At 46.8% G+C, this 23,120-nt stretch overlaps 1 protein-coding gene across 1 annotated transcript in view; it reads right to left on the reverse strand.

The window, feature by feature from the left end:
* MXRA8 (matrix remodeling associated 8) overlaps positions 1-23,120 on the reverse strand; it is a 178,085-nt gene that overhangs the window by 71,048 nt on the left and 83,917 nt on the right. Inside the window, exon 2 of the mRNA XM_086921439.1 lies at positions 10,121-10,417. Coding sequence (XP_086777565.1) covers positions 10,121-10,417 — 297 coding nt within the window. The remainder of the gene's footprint in view (positions 1-10,120; positions 10,418-23,120) is intronic.

Consider the following 23,120-nt stretch of genomic DNA (forward strand, 5'->3'; position numbering starts at 1 on the left):
TCGCTTGGTGACTGCAGTGCCGAGCACATGTTAACAATTCACTGAAAAGAGGAAAGAAAGCAACGTGTTGCTCTGCCTCTTTAGCACTACAGCTTCCCTCTTGACCAGTGCTTAATTTGTGCAGGTGGTTTCCGACGCCCAGCACCTGCATTTAATTGTCAACACCGGCACTTGTGACAGTCTGCCAGAAGGTGGAGGTGTCTGGCTAATTTAGAGGTGATCATAACAACAAGTATTCATTCAATATACATTTGAAATGACTATTACTTGCCGTCCAAGCCATTCTTATAGCTTTGTGGGCCTGAAATAGTCCGAATTGGCACACTTGTAGGAGTGGGATGGTTAGTAATTGTGCTGTTACTCTCATTGGCAGCATTGCAGGGGAATTGTGTGATGCAAGTTGCAGTGGCCTCCTGACGAGAGCCCTGGCACTTATTATTTTTTACAAATTAAGCATTGCCCTTTCCTCGAGTTACGGTGTACAGTCAGCTGCATCACCTTCTGTTGTACTTTTGTTGTCATATACCTACAAAATCATGTGTGCTGCCAGCTCCAGGGTGCAGGCTATATTGTGGCTAGGCAGTAGATAAGCAAAATTATGTTTTTTCAAAACCAGGGAATATGTTATGTTATGAAACATTCCCATTACCCGTATTAATTGAATGCGTGACAGCTTGCGTCTCTCGGAAGCTGATAGTGTGACACTGCGTACATTACAATAAATGTGTTTAGGCACAATAGGTGGAGAACATGGACAGGAGACGTGTAACAATGAAGTATCGACTCTAGGACAACAATGTACAAAGGACAACTCGTTTTTTTATTTTTTGCTCTGAAAAATGTGCTTCAGAGAAAGTTATCAGGATTTAGTACTTTATATCACTACAGACCGGAGGACATGGTGGTCCTTGGTTTCTGGTAAAGTCTGTGCTTCTGTCTGCTACTCTTCTCACTCAGATATGTGCTCTGGCTTCTAGCGCCTCTCTACCTGTGTCAAGATGCTGCTATTATGCGGTGCATGCTTCCAACTAGCATTGCGCTCTCTGCGTTTGTTGCAACTCAAAGCCCAGTGGGTTATCAAAGATGCCAGTATGATTTACACCAGGTACCTTCGAACAGGCTTTGTAATGGTTAGAGCACACACTGAGAGCAGTTAGGTTAAAAAGACAAGCCTTGGAGAAAGCAGAACCAAATACTATGGATAACAAGTTCCAAAGCTGTAGCTATTTGCAAACAGTCTGTTACAAGAATGAGGAATTCCTGTGCGTTTACACATCAGGGTATGTTCGAGTAGATCACAAAGATGCATGAATCCCATGGACCCTGTTCCTTGGTGAGCACGTTTGATGTTTGGGATCCAGAAGAAAGCATCATATATGCATGTAAGGTGCATGTAAGGTGCACTGGCAAATGAAGGCAGACAGTCAGTGTGGTCTGGAGAAGGTTATAGCATGAATCCATGTCACAGGAACACCAGAGCCCAGTGCAGAGTTTCCATCTACAATTCAGGTGAACCATGCCAACGAATCTCCCAATCTATATAGCTGTAGAAGCCCAATACATGGTGTTTATGATGACATACAGTCATCTATTAAACTTAGCTCGGGGAGAGGTGTGGCGCCGTGGCCAGGGCGACTGATGCTGGATGCTGGGGATCATGGTTCGATCCCTGGCTCCTGTGGCAGGGGTCTGTCCAGCACCATGGGCAATAGCTCACTTAATCTTCCCAACGGCCCCCAGGGCCGAGATACCCCTTCGTGGGTGATTCCTGCGCTATACAAGTACTGGAATTTGGCTCCACAGCGGCCTGCAATCACCTTTGATTTGAATTACCTGGGCCCTCTTTCAGCATCTCAAGTGTCTAGATACTCATTTTGCAACACCAGTTCATTCCCCCATCACATGCTTAAGATTTCATAATTCACGTGAATCCTCTAACCTCAGGTATGAAAAAAATAAAAGGGCAAATAGCAGTCTCAGGGAAAATGGCATTAAGAGGAGGACTTTCCTGCTATGTGTAATGTTGGAGTGCAGTCCAGTAGCTGGGTGTGGGCGGAGCTAGGGGGGTGGAGGAAGAGGAGGAATGGACACAGGAAGGACACAGTTAGAGTAGGGACCTGAAAGGAACCAGACGTGTAAAAATAAAGCACTGTTATATTTCACCTGTAGTGTTTGTCTAAGTGATTGACAGGACACTACAACTGGCGACGAGGGTGGGATGAGCTGTGGGCTCTCCCCGGACCCCAACGAGGAGTGTCCAGTCCCTGGGCGTCGTGCGAGGAGATTCGCAGCTGCGACACACGAGCCCCAAAGGAAATACATCGCCGTCGCAGGAAAGCGACCAGCTGTAGTGGTGAGTGCTCCGCGATACATGGTTCGCGTGGAGTCCCGCAGCCTGATTGAGCGCAGCCTGGTCGAGCGCGGGAAGAAGCAGATTTGAAACGGAGCGCGGTTCGCGCCAAAATCTCAAGATGCGCCTCGAGTGGTCCCGGGGCTACGATAGAGCGACAGAGAGATCGGGAGCCCAATCCCGAGTCTGCGGTGCGGCGTGAGTGCCCGAGTGAAGCGGGAGGCAGAGCCGAGATCGTGTGGATGCTGGCAAGAGGAAGACTGGCTCGTCGAGCAGCAAATTCTCGCCCGATGCGTGAGGAATAGCCAGGGCGCGGAGAAAAACGAGTCGGGAGCGGATCCCGAGCCTACCTGACGGTGGGGTGCCGGAAACACAACAGCGACGCTGCTGAAGCTGACCGCGACCGTGGGTGAGTCCTTAATGGAGCCCTGAAGGGAGAGAAGGGCCAGGGACAGCCAGACCTCGTGGGATGCGGGCGGCCATTTTAGAGTCAGACAACTCAAGGAGACATCCCCTGTGAAGTGAAGGAGCGGCCATTTTTAGGTCTCGCCTGTCGATGCGCATGCGCATCGAGCAAGGCGAGAGTATTGGCACTTATCCGCTCTTTATCCACACTGCAAGGAATCGTGGCGATTCCTTGCAGTGCACGAGAAATTTAAGCTCAATGCGCATGCGCATTGAGCTTAAATGCGCGTGCACATGCCCCCAGCCGCCTGCCTTGCCTACTCTCTCTCACAGCCTCCCCCAGCTCCGCCCCCTCACTACTTGATTGCACGGCCGCTAGGCCGTGCCTCCCCTACTCTCCTCCCCCCTCCTCCTCTCCTCCCCTGCCTGCCTGCCGCTAGGCCGTGCCTCCCCTACTCTCCTCCCCCCTCCTCCTCCTACTCTCCTCCCCTGCCTGCCGTGTCGCACCTCTCCCCTCTCCGCCCCCTCCCCTGCCCGCCCCCTCCCCTGCCCGCCGTGTTACGGTGAAAGGCTTGTTTCCAATTTAAGCACAGGGAATGAATACAAACTTCTCTGAATGTTGATAGAAATAGGCATCCGTTATTCCTGTGATGTGATAGCATCTTTATATTGCGCAAAACGTGTCAACAGATTTAAAGTACAACATTTAAATTATTTAAAATTCAAATGGCCAAAACTTGCAACTGTATTTTGCAGCGATGGCGTGGTTCATCAGCTGTCCTGAGCCTTAGTTAGTCTAGCTTCGAAAGCCATAAATAGTCTCTCTTCTACTGTGTTCGCCTTGTTTGTCGTCCTCTTGGTTTAGTCTGTCTTCCATGTCTACGGGGCTGGATTGGTAGTTCATCGACTGTGTTGTTTGGGACTAGGGCCGGCATCTCTCTTCTAGTTGGGGATGTTAAAAGTTCTTCCTCTTGGTTATTGACTACGCCGCCATGGGTCTGAAGCTTCCAGCAGATGACAGTCCAGTGCGGGTGTCTGTGCGTGTGCGGCCGCTGCTGCCCGTAGAGGTGCTCCGTGGACACCAGCCTTGTCTGCGGGTGGGACCGCAGGAGCTCACTCTGGGACGGGACCGCACTTTCCGTTTCCACCAAGTCTTTGGGGCTGAGACCCCAAACCAGGAGGCCGTGTACTCGACCTGCGTGCAACCACTGGTGCAGTCTTTCTTTCAGGGCTACAATGCCACCGTGATCGCTTACGGTCAAACGGGTTCTGGCAAGACCTACACAATTGGGGAGGCGAGTGTGGGTGAGTAAAATATGTAATCTTTGTACGTCCCCCTATTGGTGGCTGTGTGTGAGCAGTTGAGCTAGTCGTGCTTCCCACGGGTGAATATATCATCAAGGCTGCACTGTATTGTGTAGTTTCTGATGCACGTGAGCACATACACAATTTCTGGTGTATGTAAATAATGTTACATTTCTGGTGCCAGCGATCAGTTTATCCTTTCTGGTGCCAGACTGCCAGTGAGTAAGGTAGCTCTTCTGTTGCAAGTGAGCCATGTTCCATTTCTAGTGCAAGCCAGCAATGTTCCAGCTGTACTTACTACAAGTGCTCGTGTGTTTGGGAGAGAAAGTTATAATGTTGCACGTTTTTTTTATCGTAGCACAGTGCTCGCCATTTGCAAGCCATCTTGGTGCTGTTTGGTAATTTATTTTGCAGATTTTTCTCTGCTGCTCGTGGGTTTCCCCTATTTTTGAGGTTTTGTATCAGGGGTGTTTGTGTGCGGTCCAGTGTCTCATAGTACACGTGTCCCTCTCTGGCCTGTCCCAGTGACAGACTTTTCATGGTCCAGTGTGCATGTTACTGTCGCCTTCCCAGTTTTATCTTGTGACCCTTCTCTCGTCCATGTTTCCATACCAGTATCACCTTCCCCTGTCAGTGGGCTGGGTTCCTCCGGGTCTCAGACCTATTAGTAATTAAAAACAGACATTGAATCGAGTTCCTATATTAATGTCCTTAATTTTACTGACACATAATACTGATTGATTTTTGAACAATGAATGTAAAAGACGTTAAGGTAATCCAAGTCAGCGATTTAGTTCATGTTTAAATTTCACACGTTTCACTTAATCTTGCACCAAAATACTGGTCCGGTGTTAACATTACAAGGATCACAACAAGCATTTGCAATGCAATAGGTCTCGCATTAGGAACGTTTGAGCTATTGGTATTGTAAATGAAAAATGTTGTATTTATGTATTGGTTTTGAAAATAGCTAAATTAATAGCTTTGTCATTTGCAATGCCAATAGTTTTAGCTTTCGCAAATGTGACACCTATAGCATTTGTAATGCCATATGTGTTGTATGTACGTGACTTAGATGTATTGATATTACACACCCTCACTCTCACTCACCCTCACTCTCACTCACCCTCAACACCTCACCCTCACTCACCCTCACTCACCCTCAACACCTCACCCTCACTCACCCTCACGCTCACCCTCACTCACCCTCAACACCTCACCCTCACCCTCACTCTCACTCACCCTCACCCTCACTCACCCGCACTCACCCTCACCCTCACTCACCCTCACCCTCACCCTCACTCACCCTCACTCACCCTCAACCACTCACCCTCACTCACCCTCACCCTCACTCACCCTCACTCACCCTCACCCTCACCCTCACTCACCCTCACTCACCCTCACCCTCACTCACCCTCACCCTCACTCACCCTCACTCTCACTCATCCTCACTCACCCTCACCCACCCTCAACCCCTCACCCTAACTCACCCTCACTCACCCTCAACCCCTCACCCTCACTCACCCTCACTCTCACTCATCCTCACTCACCCTCACCCACCCTCAACCCCTCACCCTCACTCACCCTCACCCACCCTCAACCCCTCACCCTAACTCACCCTCACTCACCCTCAACCCCTCACCCTCACTCACCCTCACTCACCCTCAACCCCTCACCCTCACTCACCCTCAACCCCTCACCCTCACCCACACTCACCCACACTCACCCCCACTCACCCTCACTCACACTCACTCACACTCACTCACCCACCCTCACTCACCCTCACCCTCACTCACCCTCACTCACCCTCACCCTCACTCACCCTCAACCCCTCACCTCACTCACCCTCAACGCCTCACCCACCCTCAACCCCTCACCCTCACTCACCCTCAACCCCTCACCCTCAACCCCTCACTCACCCTCACTCACCCTCACCCTCAACACCTCAGCCTCACCCTCACTCACCCTCAACCCCTCACCCTCACTCACCCTCAACCTCATGCTAAAGATTTACAAAAAAACCCATAAACAATTCTAAAAGCACTAACTCTAATGCTGCGAGACCTATTGCATTTCTAATGCTTGTTAAATCAGGCATCATGTGGCTCCAATGGATAATGCGAGGGTGATCAGCAGCACAAGTCAAGTCTTGGAATATAAGTGGCAGACAGCCCCCAAAGAGATCAACAAGCACTGGCAAGTGCAAAGAAAACGAGAAGAGATCTAAACAACAAGCAGCGGCAAATGGGAAGTGCCTGATTGAGCACACGAACACAAGGAAGACAGGCCAGACTGCCCCAAAGAGGTAAACAAACACTGGCAAAGGTAAGAAACAAGCATAGACGCATGCAAGAGATAGATGGAAGCAACACGTGGACACCAATAAGCACGAGCAAATGCAAGTAGCATAATAAGAGAACAAGCCCAAGCAAACGCAAGAGGCGTGATGAGGAAATGAGCACAGGCGAATGCAAGAGAGAAGAGCAACTACAGAACAAACATTGATAAGAACAACTAAACAAGCATTGGCAAGACGATTCAAACAAGCACTGACAAAATCAAATAAACAAGCATTGGCAAAGAGCATACAAGCATTGGTACATGGACAGAAACAAGCGTTGATACATGCAAAGAGAAACAAACATTGGTACATGCAAATCAACGAGCATTGGCAAAGGAAAATAAACAAGCATTGGAAAATCCAGCAAACAAGAACTGACAAAGATAGTAAACAAACAGTGGCCAAGGCAAAACAAGTATCAGATCAACAAACATTGACAGATGCAAGAAGCTGAATCACCACAAGTAACAGACGAATAAGCATGAGTAAAGGTGATGGTCAATCGATAATCAAACATAAAGGAAGCAACAAGCAAACATAAATAAAGTCAACGCATAAATAATTACAACGGAATCAGCAACGAGCACGAGCCAAAGCAAGTGTGAAGTAGCCAATAAACACACACAACAAGCAAGTGAAACCCAACATTATCACTAACCATGGATACATTCAAGGGTGCAATGTTGACCAAACACGAGTGAACCGAAGGAAGAACTGACAAACAAGCTCAAGCTAAAACACAAGCAGAGACAACCACATAGTTGAACAAGCAGAAGCAACTGAAACCCGAAACGAGCACAACAAACACTAGGCTATATCATAGATAATGTGACTGGAGGATTTGCAACAGTCGAAAGGAAAACCCGAAGAAAAGTGAACAGCACAATGCCCCGCGTCTATAACAGATCAGAATCTCCCTCTGTCATGGCGGGAGGAGACGTAGCTAAATGGTTCACTCCACACATTGAAGTATCGCCCCCAGCGGCGCAGATTGACGATTGGATCAAGGGCCTCAAACGCCACTGGTGGCTGGAAGCATTGGACGATTTCTTGAAAGCCAACGGTGAGCAAAGAGAAAGAAAATGTCTGGTGCTACTCCTCCATCTGGTGGGTCCTGGGGGCCGATGCCCAATTAGAACATTTTCTAAAGAAGAAGCGGACATCTATGATAGACTCCAAGAGGAGCTCTGTGCCCATCTCAATGCACAGGCAGATGTGGATCATGATCGCATGGCTTTCAACACAGCACGGCAGGAACCAGGCGAACCATTGCCACATTTCATCACTCGGTTGCAAAGTCTGGTACAAGGCTGTCATTTCAACACGTTTACAAATGAGGATGCTGTTCGGCTCCGAATAATTGAAGGCTGTGAAAACCCCGAAACAAAGCACAAAATACTGAGAGGGCATTGGTCGTTAAAGGAAATTATCAAGAAAGCCGAAATTGGAATGCAAGTCCAATCAAGAGACAAATTGATGGATGTGCACCTGAGTGCAAAACTTCGAGATACCTGGGAAGAGAGAACTCAGAAATCAAACAAACACAAAAGGAGAGAGAGAGAAGGCAGACCAGCGAAAAGACACGGGAGAGACACAGTGACAAGGAAAGTGACAAGGAGTACTCAGAGTCAGATTACTCAGCGTCCGACTACTCAGAATCAACCAAAGATTACGCAGAGTCAACCATCCAAATAACAACTCCCAGGAGTTATTCATCCCCCAGGAGTCCCTCAAGGAGTCATTCAAAGTATGACGCACGCTACTCTGACGAAGAGGGAGCGTCCAGTGGGACAGATTGCACTCCTGGACAAGATGGCATTCTGCACAACAAGTGGGGGAGAAAGACAAACCATAGAAGAAGGGGTGGCAATGGTCAACACCGGAAATCAATGCTGGAACATCAATCGCCAAGGAGTGAAGACGAGTCTGAGGAAACAGCTGGCAGGAGAACACAGCACCCTCAGATCAGAGATGTTAGAGCACCAAACAATCGGGAAGGAGAAACAGATCGCACAAGACGGACTGGTCCTCCACAACAACGAACAAGAAAAGATCCATGCATCCATGGGCCCCGCGACAACGAAGAAACAGAGCGGAGATGGTTAACCTCAGGCGAGAAGGACGAAGAGGCACAAGCTTGGGATCAAGCACAAGGAACAAGCACAGGATCATCAAACAACCTCTCAAAGGAGACAACATTGAAGATGTTCCAACGAAGGCACATGGAGAAGCATCTCAAAGACAATTCCAAGGTGAAAAGCAGCTCGTCACGGACTACCCGGTTCCGAAGACCACCTGTTGAGACATTCCCAAAGGAACACTCACAGAGGGAACTGACGGAGAACCCCTCTGATTCAGAAAGCACGTCGGTCCGATCCTTTGAGTCGACAGAATCGTGGTCCCGACAACGGCCACGCGCAACATTCTCAAAGGAACATTCTCAGAGGGAAGTGACAGAGAACCCCTCTGATTCAGATAGCATTTCGGTCCGATCCTTTGAGTCGACAGAGTCGTGGGCCCGACAACGGCCATGGCGCCAAGCACCCGAACACATCAGAGAACCACGGGACACTCTTCCCGTCAAGAGCGACAGGTCTCACACCAACGTCAATGCACACTTGATCACTCCACCAGATAACCTGTCATATCAATCACAGGTGCATCACGACACAAATACTACACCGTCACCCCAGATAGGGGCAGCGAGGTTGACTCGAAGGTCCTATAAAAGGAAAACAGACATCGTGGCCATTAGCACCCAGATACAAACGGACCAACCAGTCGATCTGCAAAAGAAGCCGGACATGTCAAGAGAGACAAGTCATCATCGGATGAGAACGAAACACACAAATACCCAGCCGGTTCCAGGGTTCACCTGTTCTAGGTGCGAGCAGGAGTGGGAGAGACAACCAGAGACAGCAAATCAGTCTCCAAGCCATACCAAGATGATCTCCACAGTTCTTACCCCACTGGCTGGCATCCCGGACTTGAAACCGGAAAACAGTGTTGTTCTTGACCTGACAAGGCAAAAGGAAGTAAAAATACATGCAGGCACTCGGAAGGGAACCAGAACAACGTCCCCTCAGAAAAGAGGCCGAGCGTCACATAAGCAAGAGTCACAAAGGAGGACAGACTGCCGATATCAAACTGAGCTCTCCATAGGCACCTCAGACACTGAAGGTGAGTGGATCACTCAGAAGTTGAGTAAAAACCATCATGAAGCTGAGCATATGCACATCACGCGAGAAGTCGCGCAAGTGCAAAGATGTACTCTCGTAATAAAAGATGCTCTCGTCGAGGAGGCAGAAGGCCACACAACTCAAGCTGAGATGCGTCCATGTATCTCAAGCGAACAGCCCGCGGACTCGTATGGCTGACCCAGGAACTCTAAATAGGTTATACGCTAAGTTCATTTCGTTAACAAGGGGGGAGATGTAATGTTGGAGTGCAGTCTAGTAGCTGGGTGTGGGCGGAGCTAGGGGGCTGGAGGAAGAGGAGGAGTGGACACAGGAAGGACACAGTTAGAGTAGGGACCTGAAAGGAACCAGACGTGTAAAAATAAAGCACTGTTATATTTCACCTGTAGTGTTTGTCTAAGTGATTGCCAGGACACTACACTATGTACAAGAAACAAGAAATACTACAGCAGGATGGACACTTGGTGGAGGCGCCCGCCTTTTGAGCAGCGTTGCTTCTTCAGATATTCCCACTGAGCCTACCTCTTATTATCAGAGAGAAGTTTCCGTCTGAGAAAGCCGCTTCAGACATGAAGATCCTCTCCTGGTTGTAGGGGCTGTAGATCCTCTGCTCTCCAGCCGAGTACATATCCACCAGCCGCTCAGCCTTGTAGACCCCACCCATGCTGTAGAGGTCCCAGTGCACCACCCGCTGCCGGTCCTTCAGGCTGTCCTGTGTCCACACCATCCGGTGGCTCTGGCACTGCAGCCGCGTCTGGGAGCCCACGGGCGCAGTGATGTCAGACGTCTCTACCACTGGGTTCACCTCATCTGCAAAAACTGTGGAGAATGGGAGAAAATGGGGATATTAACTGTTACTTGAATAAGGGAGGTTATGGATTAACTTTTCATGCTAACAGTGTCTCTTCCCAAATAGTTTTAACTAAGCAAAAATGCTCCATTTAAGAACACTGCACTGGGACAGAGTCAGGAAAGTTCAAAGGGGGTGGAACCCAGCACCAATATAACATTTGATGGAATATACCCATATCCACTCTATGGCACTAGCAGGTATTGTTATAAATGCAGTAAGTTAAGTTTGTCTGACATTGCGTGGTTCAATCTTTTGATGATAAGAAACGAAAGGAACAATCTCTCACAGTAACTTAAGCTGGGACTGAGACTTACAAATGTTAACCCAGATTTACCAGCAGGGATATTAAAAAGAGTGAAATCTACGGGAGTAGATTTCCTTCTACATTTAGAGTAGATTGAGTTTTTGGCGGTTCAACAAAAAATCCTAAAAAGAATCCTAGAAATTTATGGAAACATTTACTCATTCAGCGATTTCACTAGGTGGAAAATCTGCCAGAGTAAATCTTGCGGAAATGTGGATTTAGACCTTAAACTTTATTATTGTTGTTTTTCTCTACAGGGAAAATATTTGCCACGTGCAGTATCCCATTGCCCTGCTAGAGCTAGACGAAGGACTATAGGGATCTTTTCTTCTCTTTCCGTACTGGAAAGAAACCTCCTCCAAGAATATGATTGCTTTTAAGTGCATTTTGAGGGAGGGAAATTATCTCCAAACTTACAAGTTATGGGTTTCCTCTGCATTTTCTAAAGGAACCACCTGTAATCCCCCCTTCCCTAATGCTAAATGTAAGCCAAATAAACATCCCCGTGGTGGCATATATTTCACCAGGGCAAAGGTAATTTTACTTAAAAAAACATCCACTATTCCAGGCTCCGTGAATCTGGATGTGTGATTTCAATGGGGGAAATGTATTTTTTATACACATAAGTCAGATGTGCAAAAACATTTCAGATCGGACCCTCAAACTCTTAATTGCTGAAATTTCAAAGCAGAGAAGAGGCAATAAAGCTGCAGGGCGTGGGAAAAATGATGTTTTCTGGAGTATGTTTGCTAATCAGTGAGCTCAGATCACCCATGTTTATGATTGAGACCGGAGGCCAGGGGTCTCAAACCTTTTCTGCAATAAGAGCTACTTATGTTCAATGAAAATCATCCTGAGATACGAATGTTCTTGCTGTTGTAATGGTGATGGCATCAGGGGAAGATTTTATTTGTGGCCACCTTGCGATGCCCTCAGTTCATCAGGCAGGGTTGCCAGAAATAATGTAAAACAAGCATTGGCAAAGCCAATAGGTCTCGCCTTAGCCTTTTCTCCCAATTACCCTTTCCTACTCATCAGTCATTGAAGTGCTCAAAGAAAACCACACATAAAAGTTTTTCGTGCCATTTTCTAGCACTGGTCAGCCCAGGAGGGGTTTTCAACACTAAAATATTCAGAATGTTAAAGTAAGGTGACACTGGATAAAACGTATGAAATCTGGGTTGCTACTTTGTGGAGGGAGAGCTGGAGGAGGCAGCTTGTAGATTGTGCAGGTGTTATGTCTATTTGGTACAGGGTGCGAGTGTGCTGATCGTGGTGAAAGTATAAATTCGTTCAGTGTCCCGAGGTTCTTGGGGTTATCTATGTATGCTGAACAAATCCTTTCAACTTGTGTTTTACCTCTGGCCAAATAGCGCTAAAGAGGTAGCAGAAAGCATAAAATATGTGAAGGTGAGGAACAAACAACAAGTAAGATGTTTTCAATAGAACACTGGAGAAAATCGATCTAAAAATCATGTAGGCCAAAATAGTTTAACACGTTATTAACCACTTCGACATCTACATAGATATTTTCACTAAACATATGATGGCAGACATTGGCATTTAAAATTCTTGATAGCAGATTGAGGAGATCCAAACAGCTGTGAGGCTGACTTTGTGAAAAGGGAAGCAGGGGATGCAGGACCGGCCGGGACTGTGTGACTGATACCACCGTTCCCCTTACCACTGGCAAGACTGAATATCAGCATGTCTGCAAGGGTAAGGGCACAAGTAAGGCGCATGGTTCTAAACCCACTGCGTGATTTAGTATAATGTCAGTCCAATAAATGTGACATTCACAGCTTCGCAAGAATCGAGGTATCAGTGGTAGGAGGTTAATGAATGGACACAATACACACCAGGCATGTACCGCTGGTTGTTCCGTAAAATGTTGACAATGTCTCATTCCCAGTTGACAAAGCCAGCAGTGACCGGAGAATAACTTTGTAAACAGCACAACCTATGTGAGGTGGGAAACAGACATGCTACTGATAGAGTGAGCCTCACATTGTGGTAGATAGATGCGACCTAAAAAACAAGCATTGGCCGCGCAGCAGTAAAGCCACGCGGCAGTGAAAGTGGCAGCAGGGGGAGGGGGCATGGACGATTTCCTTTCGGGAGCGTGCGACCATATGGCGCCACCATATGGCGCTGCAAGCTCCCGAAAGGAAATCGCCAAGATGTGCGCGCGTTGCATTGCAAGAAATGAAACGCGTGCACTTCTTTGCTGAAAAAGCTCTGCTGATGGCATTAGGTCCCCTCCTATGCAACGCATGTGCGTTGCGTAGGAGGAGACCTAAAAAGGCTTTGTCAATGTGGAAGGGTTCTACATGGGTAATAAATAACAGCTGATAGGTAGCCGGCGAGCTACCAGTAGCTCATGAGCTACTCGGAGAAGATTGTAGGCAAATCCTGGAGTCCCTGGGGGAAAAGTCCAAGACGTGTAAGTATTTTTAAAGAACATATCAAAGTGCAAGACAAAGTGTATCAGTGACTGGAACCCCTGTTGCGAAGGAATTCTCTGCAACTCTGAGGATGCACTCATGTTAGATTAGACGGGGCAGTAGACTGTCTCCCTCCAAGCTCCGGGAAACATGGCGGGGAAACTTACTGCTAGCCTGTGATCTGACCTTGTGACTCTAACATTGTGGGGCCTCTGCTGGTGGACTGTAGTAATGGCTAGGTCTGAGTGTAAACCACTGTCCTTAGTCTGTAATGCCTTCACAATCTTACGGGATATCGCGGCAACCATATATTGCCGATATAATAACTGCATGAGTTCCACATGATCAACACATGCAGGTCAACATGCCCTCAAACATGCATGTTCTATGATACACACTTATACTAACAATGACTCTAAAATCTTTTATGTTCTCTGAATCTGCTGTATAAGAGTCTGGTCTGAAACATAAGCCCATCAGAGGGATGGCAGGTTTCCATCACTACCTGTGTTCGCTTTTAGGACCTGTTTCCACTTTATGGAAAATGCAAGTAGCTCATAAATTTTCCATTCAAGTAAGTAAAGCTCTTCAAAAAGGTTGGATGCTTCACTAGTGCCCAGTGATGTGGGCACTGAGTCAGAAACGTCAGCAACGCACACACAGGGGCACACATAAACAGAAATAAGGGTGTTGATTTGCCGATTGAGTGCAACGTAGATGTGGATCGAGGATGTGTTGTGGCGCATTGGTCCAGAAGTAGCATATGGTAGCAGGAATGGCTGAGAAAAGGTGCTGAAAGGAACAGTAATGACAAATAAGAAGTGCACGATGAAGGCTGGTATCTCTTAAGTGCAAAACCGCCAAGAACGGAGATTGTGTGAGTAGTTTTATATGCAAGGGCAAGAGATAGGCTCTAAATTTTTGTACAGTGTGAAAGACACAGCGGCTATAGTGGAAGAAGAGTTATATGTGCCAGCACTGGAGTATAACTTAAAGTACCACCTATTGTCCATTGCATTGGGTGCATATTTGAAGCACAATATAATAGTTTTTGAATTCTGTGCTACTTCTTAGAACAAAGGGTTAATCTGGAAGAGTGTGTCAAGCCGTGGTAAGTGCCAGGGCTCAGGACGCTGTTGGCAGAGCTCTATGGCTGTTTGGATTGCCAACTGGCAGAGGTTTCAGCATTTTTGTGCCTCATGAGGCATGGAGGTGCATCGGAAATTGGATAAGATGCAAGGGGACTACGGGCAGTGCTTCTGAGACCAGCATCAGGGGCGGCCTTAGGCATGTGCAAGCTGTGCACCTGCACAGGGCCACCAAACAAAAGGGCCACCACACCAATATATATCCTTAATATAATAATCCTCTGAGGATGGGTACATATTTGCGTGGCGGCCCATGGCAGGGATTTGTCGGCCTCCGGCTCTGTTCCACTTCCAAACACCCTGACCCCCCCCCCCCCTCTTCACTGGCCTCCCCGCTCCGCCCCACCCTGACCCCCTCATCCGGGGCCCCCTACCTATGCTCCCTGCCCAGGGCCGCCATGAGCCTAGAGCCGCCCCTGCCAGCATCACACAAGCAAGATGTCTATTCGTAGTGGAATCTTTAACCAGAGACTGAGGATGGACGTTGAGTCATGTTGTAATGTTTTGGGTGCACTTGGTTGTTTTTCTTTGAGAGGTGACGAATTTAGAATTAGGTATGGGGGAACAGCCAAGTCTTGACTGCCAACAGCAAGGCAGACTTACTGTGAATATTGCTAACAAGAAGCAGAAGAGAGTGCCGAGTTTGGCTGGTTATGTGGAAAAGGGGGATCCGCCTAGTTGTGATTTGATGAGATTTTAATTTGGAACAAAGAATGTGACTGGGCTAGGCGGGACATAGTCTTATTTGTTGAAATGTAGGTCCAATACCATGTAGGACCAAAAGGACAATGCATAATGCCTTGAAGTAAACTCTCCTGGTGAAAGAAAGCGAGAGGATTGCATGCAGGGGTGTGGTGACATGATTCCAGGGCCACAGAGGGAGTATGAGTCTTGCCTTTAAGTTCTGTCCCCTTTGAGCCTTCAAAGCAGGTACTCTGGAGCACATAAAGTGTGTTGCTTGGTGTGGTAGGGGCATGAATGCACAAAGGCAATGGTGACTTGAACGAAGTATTAAAAACCATGAAAGGAATAAATACAACTGAGCAGTCTTACATGAAGGAAGCAAGTCTTGATAATCTAGTTGACTTGACTTAATGTCAAAGAGTAAAGGCATCATCAAACATGACTACAAGGGGCACATTTACCAAGAAATCATGAAGGGCAGTAAGCCACCTTGCTGCTCTTCATGAAAGGGCAGAAATGTACAGTATTTAACATTACACATGGCATTCTTGTCTTTTCCTTGTGCTAGGGAACTCGTGGCTGCCTGGTGCCAACGCAGGCACGCTTGCACCTTAGTTCAAGGGTGACTGCGCTATAAGCACCTTCCTGCACAAAAACAATCCTCTGCGGCATTTCCTCTTTCTATGTGTGCTACAGAATGCAGCACACTTCGAAAGAGGAAAAAATGAGTAGAAATAAAGATATTTCTTCTTGCTACACCTCATCAGGGGAGGCGTAGCATTTTGACGCATTCCCAGGTCTACCAATGTCGGTAAATCTTGGAATGCACCAAAATCCATGGGTGGATGCATGGGAAGAGCCACACTCCACCTATGGAACGCCTCCCTGGGGCAGAGTAACGCAATGCAGCAATCTATTTTGAACATTTTTTGTAGCATGAACATGACCCTGTGGGTATCAGAGTGCCTTGCAAACTTACAGAGAGCAGAGCAATAATTAGAATTATAATATATTCAAGAAGAGATACAGGGTAAAGTAGTACCAAAAAAAGGGAGGGTAAGCTTACAATGTACAGAGAGCAGTGAAGATAAACCAATAAAAAACTAAAATATCATAGTCAATAAAACTGCTTGATCAGGCAATGCCGAGAATAGGGAGGCTAATGCCAGGACTGATAAGTTGAAAGCACTAAAGTGACAGTTGAGAAGTAGTCATGAGCAATGTTCCCTCTAATTATTTTCCCCTGTGTGCGGCAGAGTAAGGTCTCTGTGCGCTGCAGCCAAGGCTATGTGCACCAAGAACCTGACCACGCATGTAGACCAGGGCTTTGAGTGGGAAGAAAATACTTGCGGCCGTTACTTTTATGGCCACGCGGCCAATGCTTGTTTTGCCTTGTGACTTATAATTCTTTGACCAGAGCACCCTCGATGGCACTAATGGACACGAATAGATAGTTTAGAAGTTATTGTGCAATATCTGTAGCCAAACACTTTGTTTCTAATATAATTTACTGCACTAACTGTGCCGCACAATATATTCATTTTAAGGTGGTAACAACAGATCTCCTTAGAGGATATGTAAATTCGATACAATTCTATTTTAGCATATAGTGCTACAGATTTTCCCCAATCTTACATCATCCCAGTCCAAAGAGACCACCCACCTGACCCAAGCCCTGCCTACCTCTCAACACAACAAGCCCAGCCAAAATAGCATGCTCGGGCTCGGCCCGGTTTCACCTTCTTATTAACAGAATAGTGCGGATGTTAACTAATGGGAGGGGCGAAAATGGGAGACTCGCTGACTCTCTGCTCGTCCTGATAGTGCCCGTACTCGGGGGCATCTTTGTTGTCCAGTTTGTAGTCTGAGAATTTGGAGTAAAACTGCACCCCGTTTTCCTTGGCCAAGTGGTAGTTTCTCAAGTCCTGTATGATATCCATAATGAGGTTGAGGACAGCGCTGTCTCGGAGCTCGACCGGCTCGGTTCTCTCTTTACAGCCTCCGGCCGTCAGCATACAGAGCAGCAGCGCCATCTGCAAGGGGCTCCTCGGATGGCTCATGGCGGTCAGGCAGATGGGGACAGCCTCCGACAGCTCCGGCTCTCGCTGCGAGACGCAAATACATGTGCATGGGAGGAAAACTGCAAACATCACCCACACACTCTCCCTGCACTTCTCATGTATGAAGAACGGCTGTGCGCAAATAGAATTCAGCTTAGAGGAGCCTACCTGCTGTGCTGGATGCAGTCTGCAGGGCAGACAGGCTCTGCTAAAATATTGTTCTAAACACATTTACTAAGCATTTGAACATTTCCCTTTTCGTCTATACATTCTTCCATTGACTATGTCTGTATACAAACCCCCGTCATTCCCTCCATCCATCCACCCATCCATCCCCTAGCCATCCATCCATCCAACCCATAGTGTCACTCATCTAGCATCCAAGTAAATTAAATCCATCCATCCATTCATCATCCACATATACTTACATACACGCTATCCACACACTCGAACCCATCCAGCTACCCCATAAGCCCATCCATCCAACCCATAGTGTCACTCATCTAGCATCCAAGTAAAATAAATCCATCCATCCATTCATTCATCCATCCACATAAACTTACACCCACCGTATCTACACACTCAAACCCATCCAGCTACCCCTTAAGCTCATCCATCCTTACAGCTCAATCACCCACTCAAACCCAGCCAGCTCCCAACCCCAGAACCCGTCCATTCATGCGTCCATCCATCAGCACATCTCAAATTAAAATAAATCTGTCTGTCTGTCTGTCTGTCCGTCTGTCTGTCAGTCTAGCTGCAGAGAGAATGCAGTCAAATATGTGTGTGCAGACCATTTACGTCTGCCAATGTGGGTTCCTTCTGTATATTTTCTCTATCCTTCCATCCTCCCCTTTGTCTTTTTGGCAGCATGTCTATCTTTTTAACTAGATATTGTCATTCAACCTGTACATAAACTATACACAAGCTGTATGCATTTATATTTTTCTTTCAACTTTTTCTGTATTTGCCAATGTATGTTTTTTTATCACTGTCTATCGAGTTACATCGGTGTACAACTGTTTGTCAGTCAATACATCGTTAAGTGTGTTGTCTATGTTTGTCTTCCGGGCTTTTGTCCCTGCTGGCTTCTCTATGCCTGTGTATTAATGCTATGTGTCCGTCCCTTTCTCTCTCATTTTCTGTTTCTGCCTGCTTGCATCGTGGCCGCCTGTCTCCTAGGAATGTCTGTCTAATCTACCTTCGTACTTAGGACACTTTCTGCTGCTTTGATTGTCTGTGTGTATGTCCGTCTGATCGGGGTCTGCCTGCCTAGCCAAATAGTGTAAAAGTGATTGTCGCATGCGTGCCACTACCACAAACAGTTTCAAGTATTTCAAATACTGGAGCAGGAACCTGCACATAATCTTATAAGTAAGCAGAAGTGTGACATCAAATAGATAGCACCCCACCCCCTCGCCCCCTTCCGATGATTTACCTGCTTTTGACAAGACCTCTGGGTGTGCCTTCCTTTCCTGAATTCGATGCCTCTTCCGTGAAAGATGAAGCACCAGAAGAGACAGCAGCCCCTTACTTTTATCATAAAAGTTTGCAGACAGTGCATTGAAAGGAACTAGAAAAGTGCAGGGACTTACTATTTAGTGTACCTGCTTGCTCCTGAGGGGTGCCAGTACTCCCCAATTAAATGTATTGCAGCACTTCTGAAAAGTGCCGGTACTCTCCCTCTCAAATTAAAAAAGCGCAGGTACTCGGTACCGGACAGTGCTGCCCATTTAAAGCACTGGTTTAGGACTCCAAGAGCAAGCCAAACATGCTCAGTATGCCAATGCTTGTTTCATGGACAGTCACAACTTGGGGCAAAATATTTCCATTTTATTTGTCACGGCCTGATATGCTACTTTACTTCACCCTATCCAGATGAATGTCACTTGTTTATACACAATATCTGCGTGTTTTCTTTCCCTAAAATTGTCTCTGCAACTTTATTCTGAAAGTAGACAAACGGGATGGCATGCAGGCTGCGTGTGTGCGAGTCACAAGAACAGCTTCACTCTGTTTTCTATCTGTGTGCCTAGACCTGGCAGATTTGTTTGTCAAAGGAGCAGGCTACACCATCACCGCTCCCGGCTGTCTCTTATAAAGCATAGGATTTTCATGAAGTAGCTCAATCTGATATTATCGACATCCAAGTGGGTGGAAAACAATTTTTTTTAAAGTTGACTTGGCAACCTTTGGCGAGCGTGTGCTGCTGAAGCGATCCACGCAGTTGTGGTACTAGGAGGGCTCAGGCACTTTTTACCTGCCTGACAACAGATGACTCTTTGCTTGTCCCTGAGGCCTGAACCAGAGAGTGAAAAGCGCAAGGTCAGGGTCACTCATCACTTGCTGATTGGTAAGGTGATGTGCAGCCATGTCACAAGTTAGATCGATACAATTCGAACTGAAGAGGCCAGAGTGCGGAGAAATAGACTGTCACGGAATGTGGCCTTCTGATTTTGTAACTGGGGGCTGATTTTGCTAAAAAAAACGTCCCCCTGTGACAAAACCGCCCCCTCACCCTTCCGGCCTACCGGGGGATTGCCCGGTGCCCGGCATTACCAGTCCGGCCCTGAGCACAACATGTGCTTTACACGTCATGCTTTCAGACTTGCTTAGTTTATTTTCGAAACACAGCGCCGCTGTGTGCTGATTGTGGGCCATTGTGAAAATATTCCTGTAAATTGCAGCGCATGATTGCAGCGCATGACGGGCGCTGTGATTAACAGGAATACTTTCCCAAAGGCCTCAGACAACCAGGACTATTGCCGTTTTTCGCCGCTTGCGCTTTAAAAGCGGGTGGCGGCGACGAGAACATTGGACCATGCGCGCTCGGTGCCTTAAAAGTGGGTGGGAGCGCAGGTGCGCACGTTAGATGGAACACTGGTCAGGAGTGTGACTGAGGAATAGGGATGGGTATCTTAGGGTATGGGGAAGAAATTTGCTCATAATGAGTACTTTACCTTTTTCTTGAAAAATATAATTGAAGGATTCATTCTGACTTCAGGGGGCAATGAGTTCCAAATTCTCAGGGAAATTCCAGAGAAAAATCAGTTGTAAGTTTTCTTCTTGTGGGATTGCTGTGGTTTCAGAAGTAAGGTGTTGGCGCTTCTGGATGATCTGGAGCCACCGGAGAGTTTGAGCTTCTGAGCAAGATACTATGGGGTTTTGAAGTGGAGGGTTTTATGTGTCATGCAGGCAATTTTTTGCTGGATTCTTGCTTCGTAAGAGAGCCAGTTAAAGGATTTCAGATCAGGGGTGATGTGGTTGTTTCTTTTTGTGCTGGGGATGAGCCTTGCAGCAGAGTTGAACGAGACCCTTAGGAGAGCATGCTTGAAGTTATTGGGGGGAGGAAGGGTTTTAATGTTCTTAGAATGTTCATTTTGTGATTTCCTCCTTTGGTGTTGGCACCAATGTGTTTCTGCATGTTGAGTTTCTTGTCAAGAGTTAATCCCACTGATCTCGCTGAGTCAATGACTTGTGGAATGATGAAGGCTGTTAGATGTTTCAGCCATTCTTCAATGAGAGGTGACTGGTTGGGTGGGGCAAATAAGAGGAATTCAGTTTTTTAAAAATTATTTTGAGGTGATTGGATCCTAGCCAATTCTGAGTTTTCTGTAGGGTAGAGTTCCATCGCCCTTGCGCCCCATTGCATGGTGCAAGTTCGATGCAACTCAATGATAATTATGCCCCCAAGTCTTTTTAATGAGATACAGGGAGTTGGCTGGGTTTCACGTGCAGGAGGACACCAAGAAGAAGGCGGCAATTCTGAAGAAGATCTATTAGACAATATTTTGGTCTTGTGGACATTCGGCTTCAGTTGGTTTCAGGCCAGCTAGTCAAGGACCATAACGAGACATGATCTCAGGAAAGAAGAGTCATGTTGTACAATTTTTAGTATGACCTAGGTATCTTCTGTATAGCTGCAACAATTCAAATTATATAACTGAATTCGGTAAGGAAGTGACCTGAGCTAGACATTAAATGAGGAAAAACAGATTTATGGTACACTCAGAGTCAAAGGGCACCCCAAAAGACATAAAGGTGGAGAGGAGATGTTCTGAGGTCAGGTCAAAACGTTCTGGTTTTCTTGAATGCCAATGTCGTAAAAGCCAAAGAAGAGGGTGGGGTGTTGAAAGTGTCAAACACGGATAACTCATTGAGCAGAATGAGGGTGGCAGTCCCATTTTTGTGGAATCTCATATTGTACATTTGTATATACCTGCCATTTTCAGGAGAGTATTTCTTGCGTAGTTTGATAGAAGACTGTTGTAGATAGATCTTAGGACACTTCTAGTTAGGTTACAGGTAGGTTTATTGTAGAGCACAGCTGAGCGCACACCTCGCCAGCTGACCAGACCCGTCAACTGACAAGAGTGGAACACTAACATACAAGCTAGAATACTCACAGGTATTCTCAAAGGTTAGGGAAGTAGAATGTTCTTAGTGAGTGACGTAGAAAACTAGTTTGCGGCTATGCTCAATATATGAATTCACATTGGGGCGGAGTTGATTTGATGAGGGGTAGGTTTATGTACATATATCTTCTTTATGTTGCAAGTGTAATTATTGCCATCAATATATATAGTGATGGGGTGCCTATGCATGTGGATAACAAGGAGCGTAGAGAGAGAGAGAGAGAGTGAGTGTATGAGTGTGTGAGTGAGCGAGTGTGTGTGTGTGTGTGCGCACATGTGTGTGTGTGTGTGTGTGTGTGTAAAGGCCTTTTTGACAACCACACAGTGCTCTGTGCAAGTCTCATGAGTAAGACCCAAATCCATGACAGTACAATTATAGATTCTCTCGTCCCTCCTCTACCACCTTACACGAGCCCTGGCTCGATGCCAGTTCAACAAAGGCCCTTCTTACAATTCCGTCCCTCCTCGCTGTTGAGTCAGACTTGGGCACGCTAAAGATCCTTGTAGTGGCACGGCATGAACCCCACCCACGGGTACTGTTCTTTCCAAATACACACAGAAGCTTTGATTCTTCTTTACATTCAGAGGCAAGAGCATCAGAAAGGGTACCAGTGGCAAAGCAATGGCCATCGCGCCCTATCGTCTGCCAAGACCGCCTACTCCTAAACTCAGAATGGACCTCCATTCATGTTATTGTCCATAGTAGTTTCACTCATTCTGCCAAGAGCGCTATATAAACCAATTAAAAAAAGTGCTAAACTGTTAGTAATTTCCTGTTGATAAAGAAATGCAGGAAATGAATAGCTGCCAGCTTTATAAACAGCCGCCTGCTGATCCCACCATTTAATATCATCTCTCTGAAAGTCCTGTGTGCTTTTGCACAGACTGCAAATCCTGGGTGTGCCATATTGGACTGTGAAACCAAGCAACCTCACCTCAGCAGCCCACAGGTGTCTCCAACATGTTCAAGGCAGGGACATCTTTAGTGCTTAATTTGTAAATCAAAAATAAGCGCCAGGGCCCTTCTCAGGAGGCCACTACCGCTTGCACCACCCATTGCCCATGCCAGTGTTGCCAATGAAAAAACAAACACACGGCCATATTATCAAGAAAGGGCGATACATTATAGCCTCTTTTATCGACAGGAAATTGCCGCTAAAGTGGCGATAATGGGCTTGATAATATGCCCTGGTAAATTCCCATAGAAGCCCAAGTTAACACCAGAACCTGGGCTTCTATGGGAATTTACAAGGGCATATAATAAAGCCCATTATCACGGCTTTAGCGGCAGTTTCCTGCCAATAAAAGCGGCGATAATGTATCGCCCTTTCTTGATATTATGGCCCACAGCTACTAACCATCACACTCCTATAAGTGTGACAGCACAGATTATTCCAGGCCCCTAAATCTAAATGAATGGCTTGGGCAGCAGCTTTTAGTTATTTTACTGTATATTTAACCAATAAACAACTGTTGTTATGCTCATCCCTAACTTAAATAACCAGCGCCACCAGGTAGCAAACTGTAATAAGCGCCAGTGTTAACAATTACATGCTGGTGCCGAGCACCGGAAACCACGGGCTCAAGTTAAGCACTGGATGTGGGACTTCTGCA

This window comes from Lissotriton vulgaris, chromosome 5, assembly GCF_964263255.1.
Source record: "Lissotriton vulgaris chromosome 5, aLisVul1.2, whole genome shotgun sequence".
Taxonomy (NCBI): Eukaryota; Metazoa; Chordata; class Amphibia; order Caudata; family Salamandridae; genus Lissotriton; species Lissotriton vulgaris.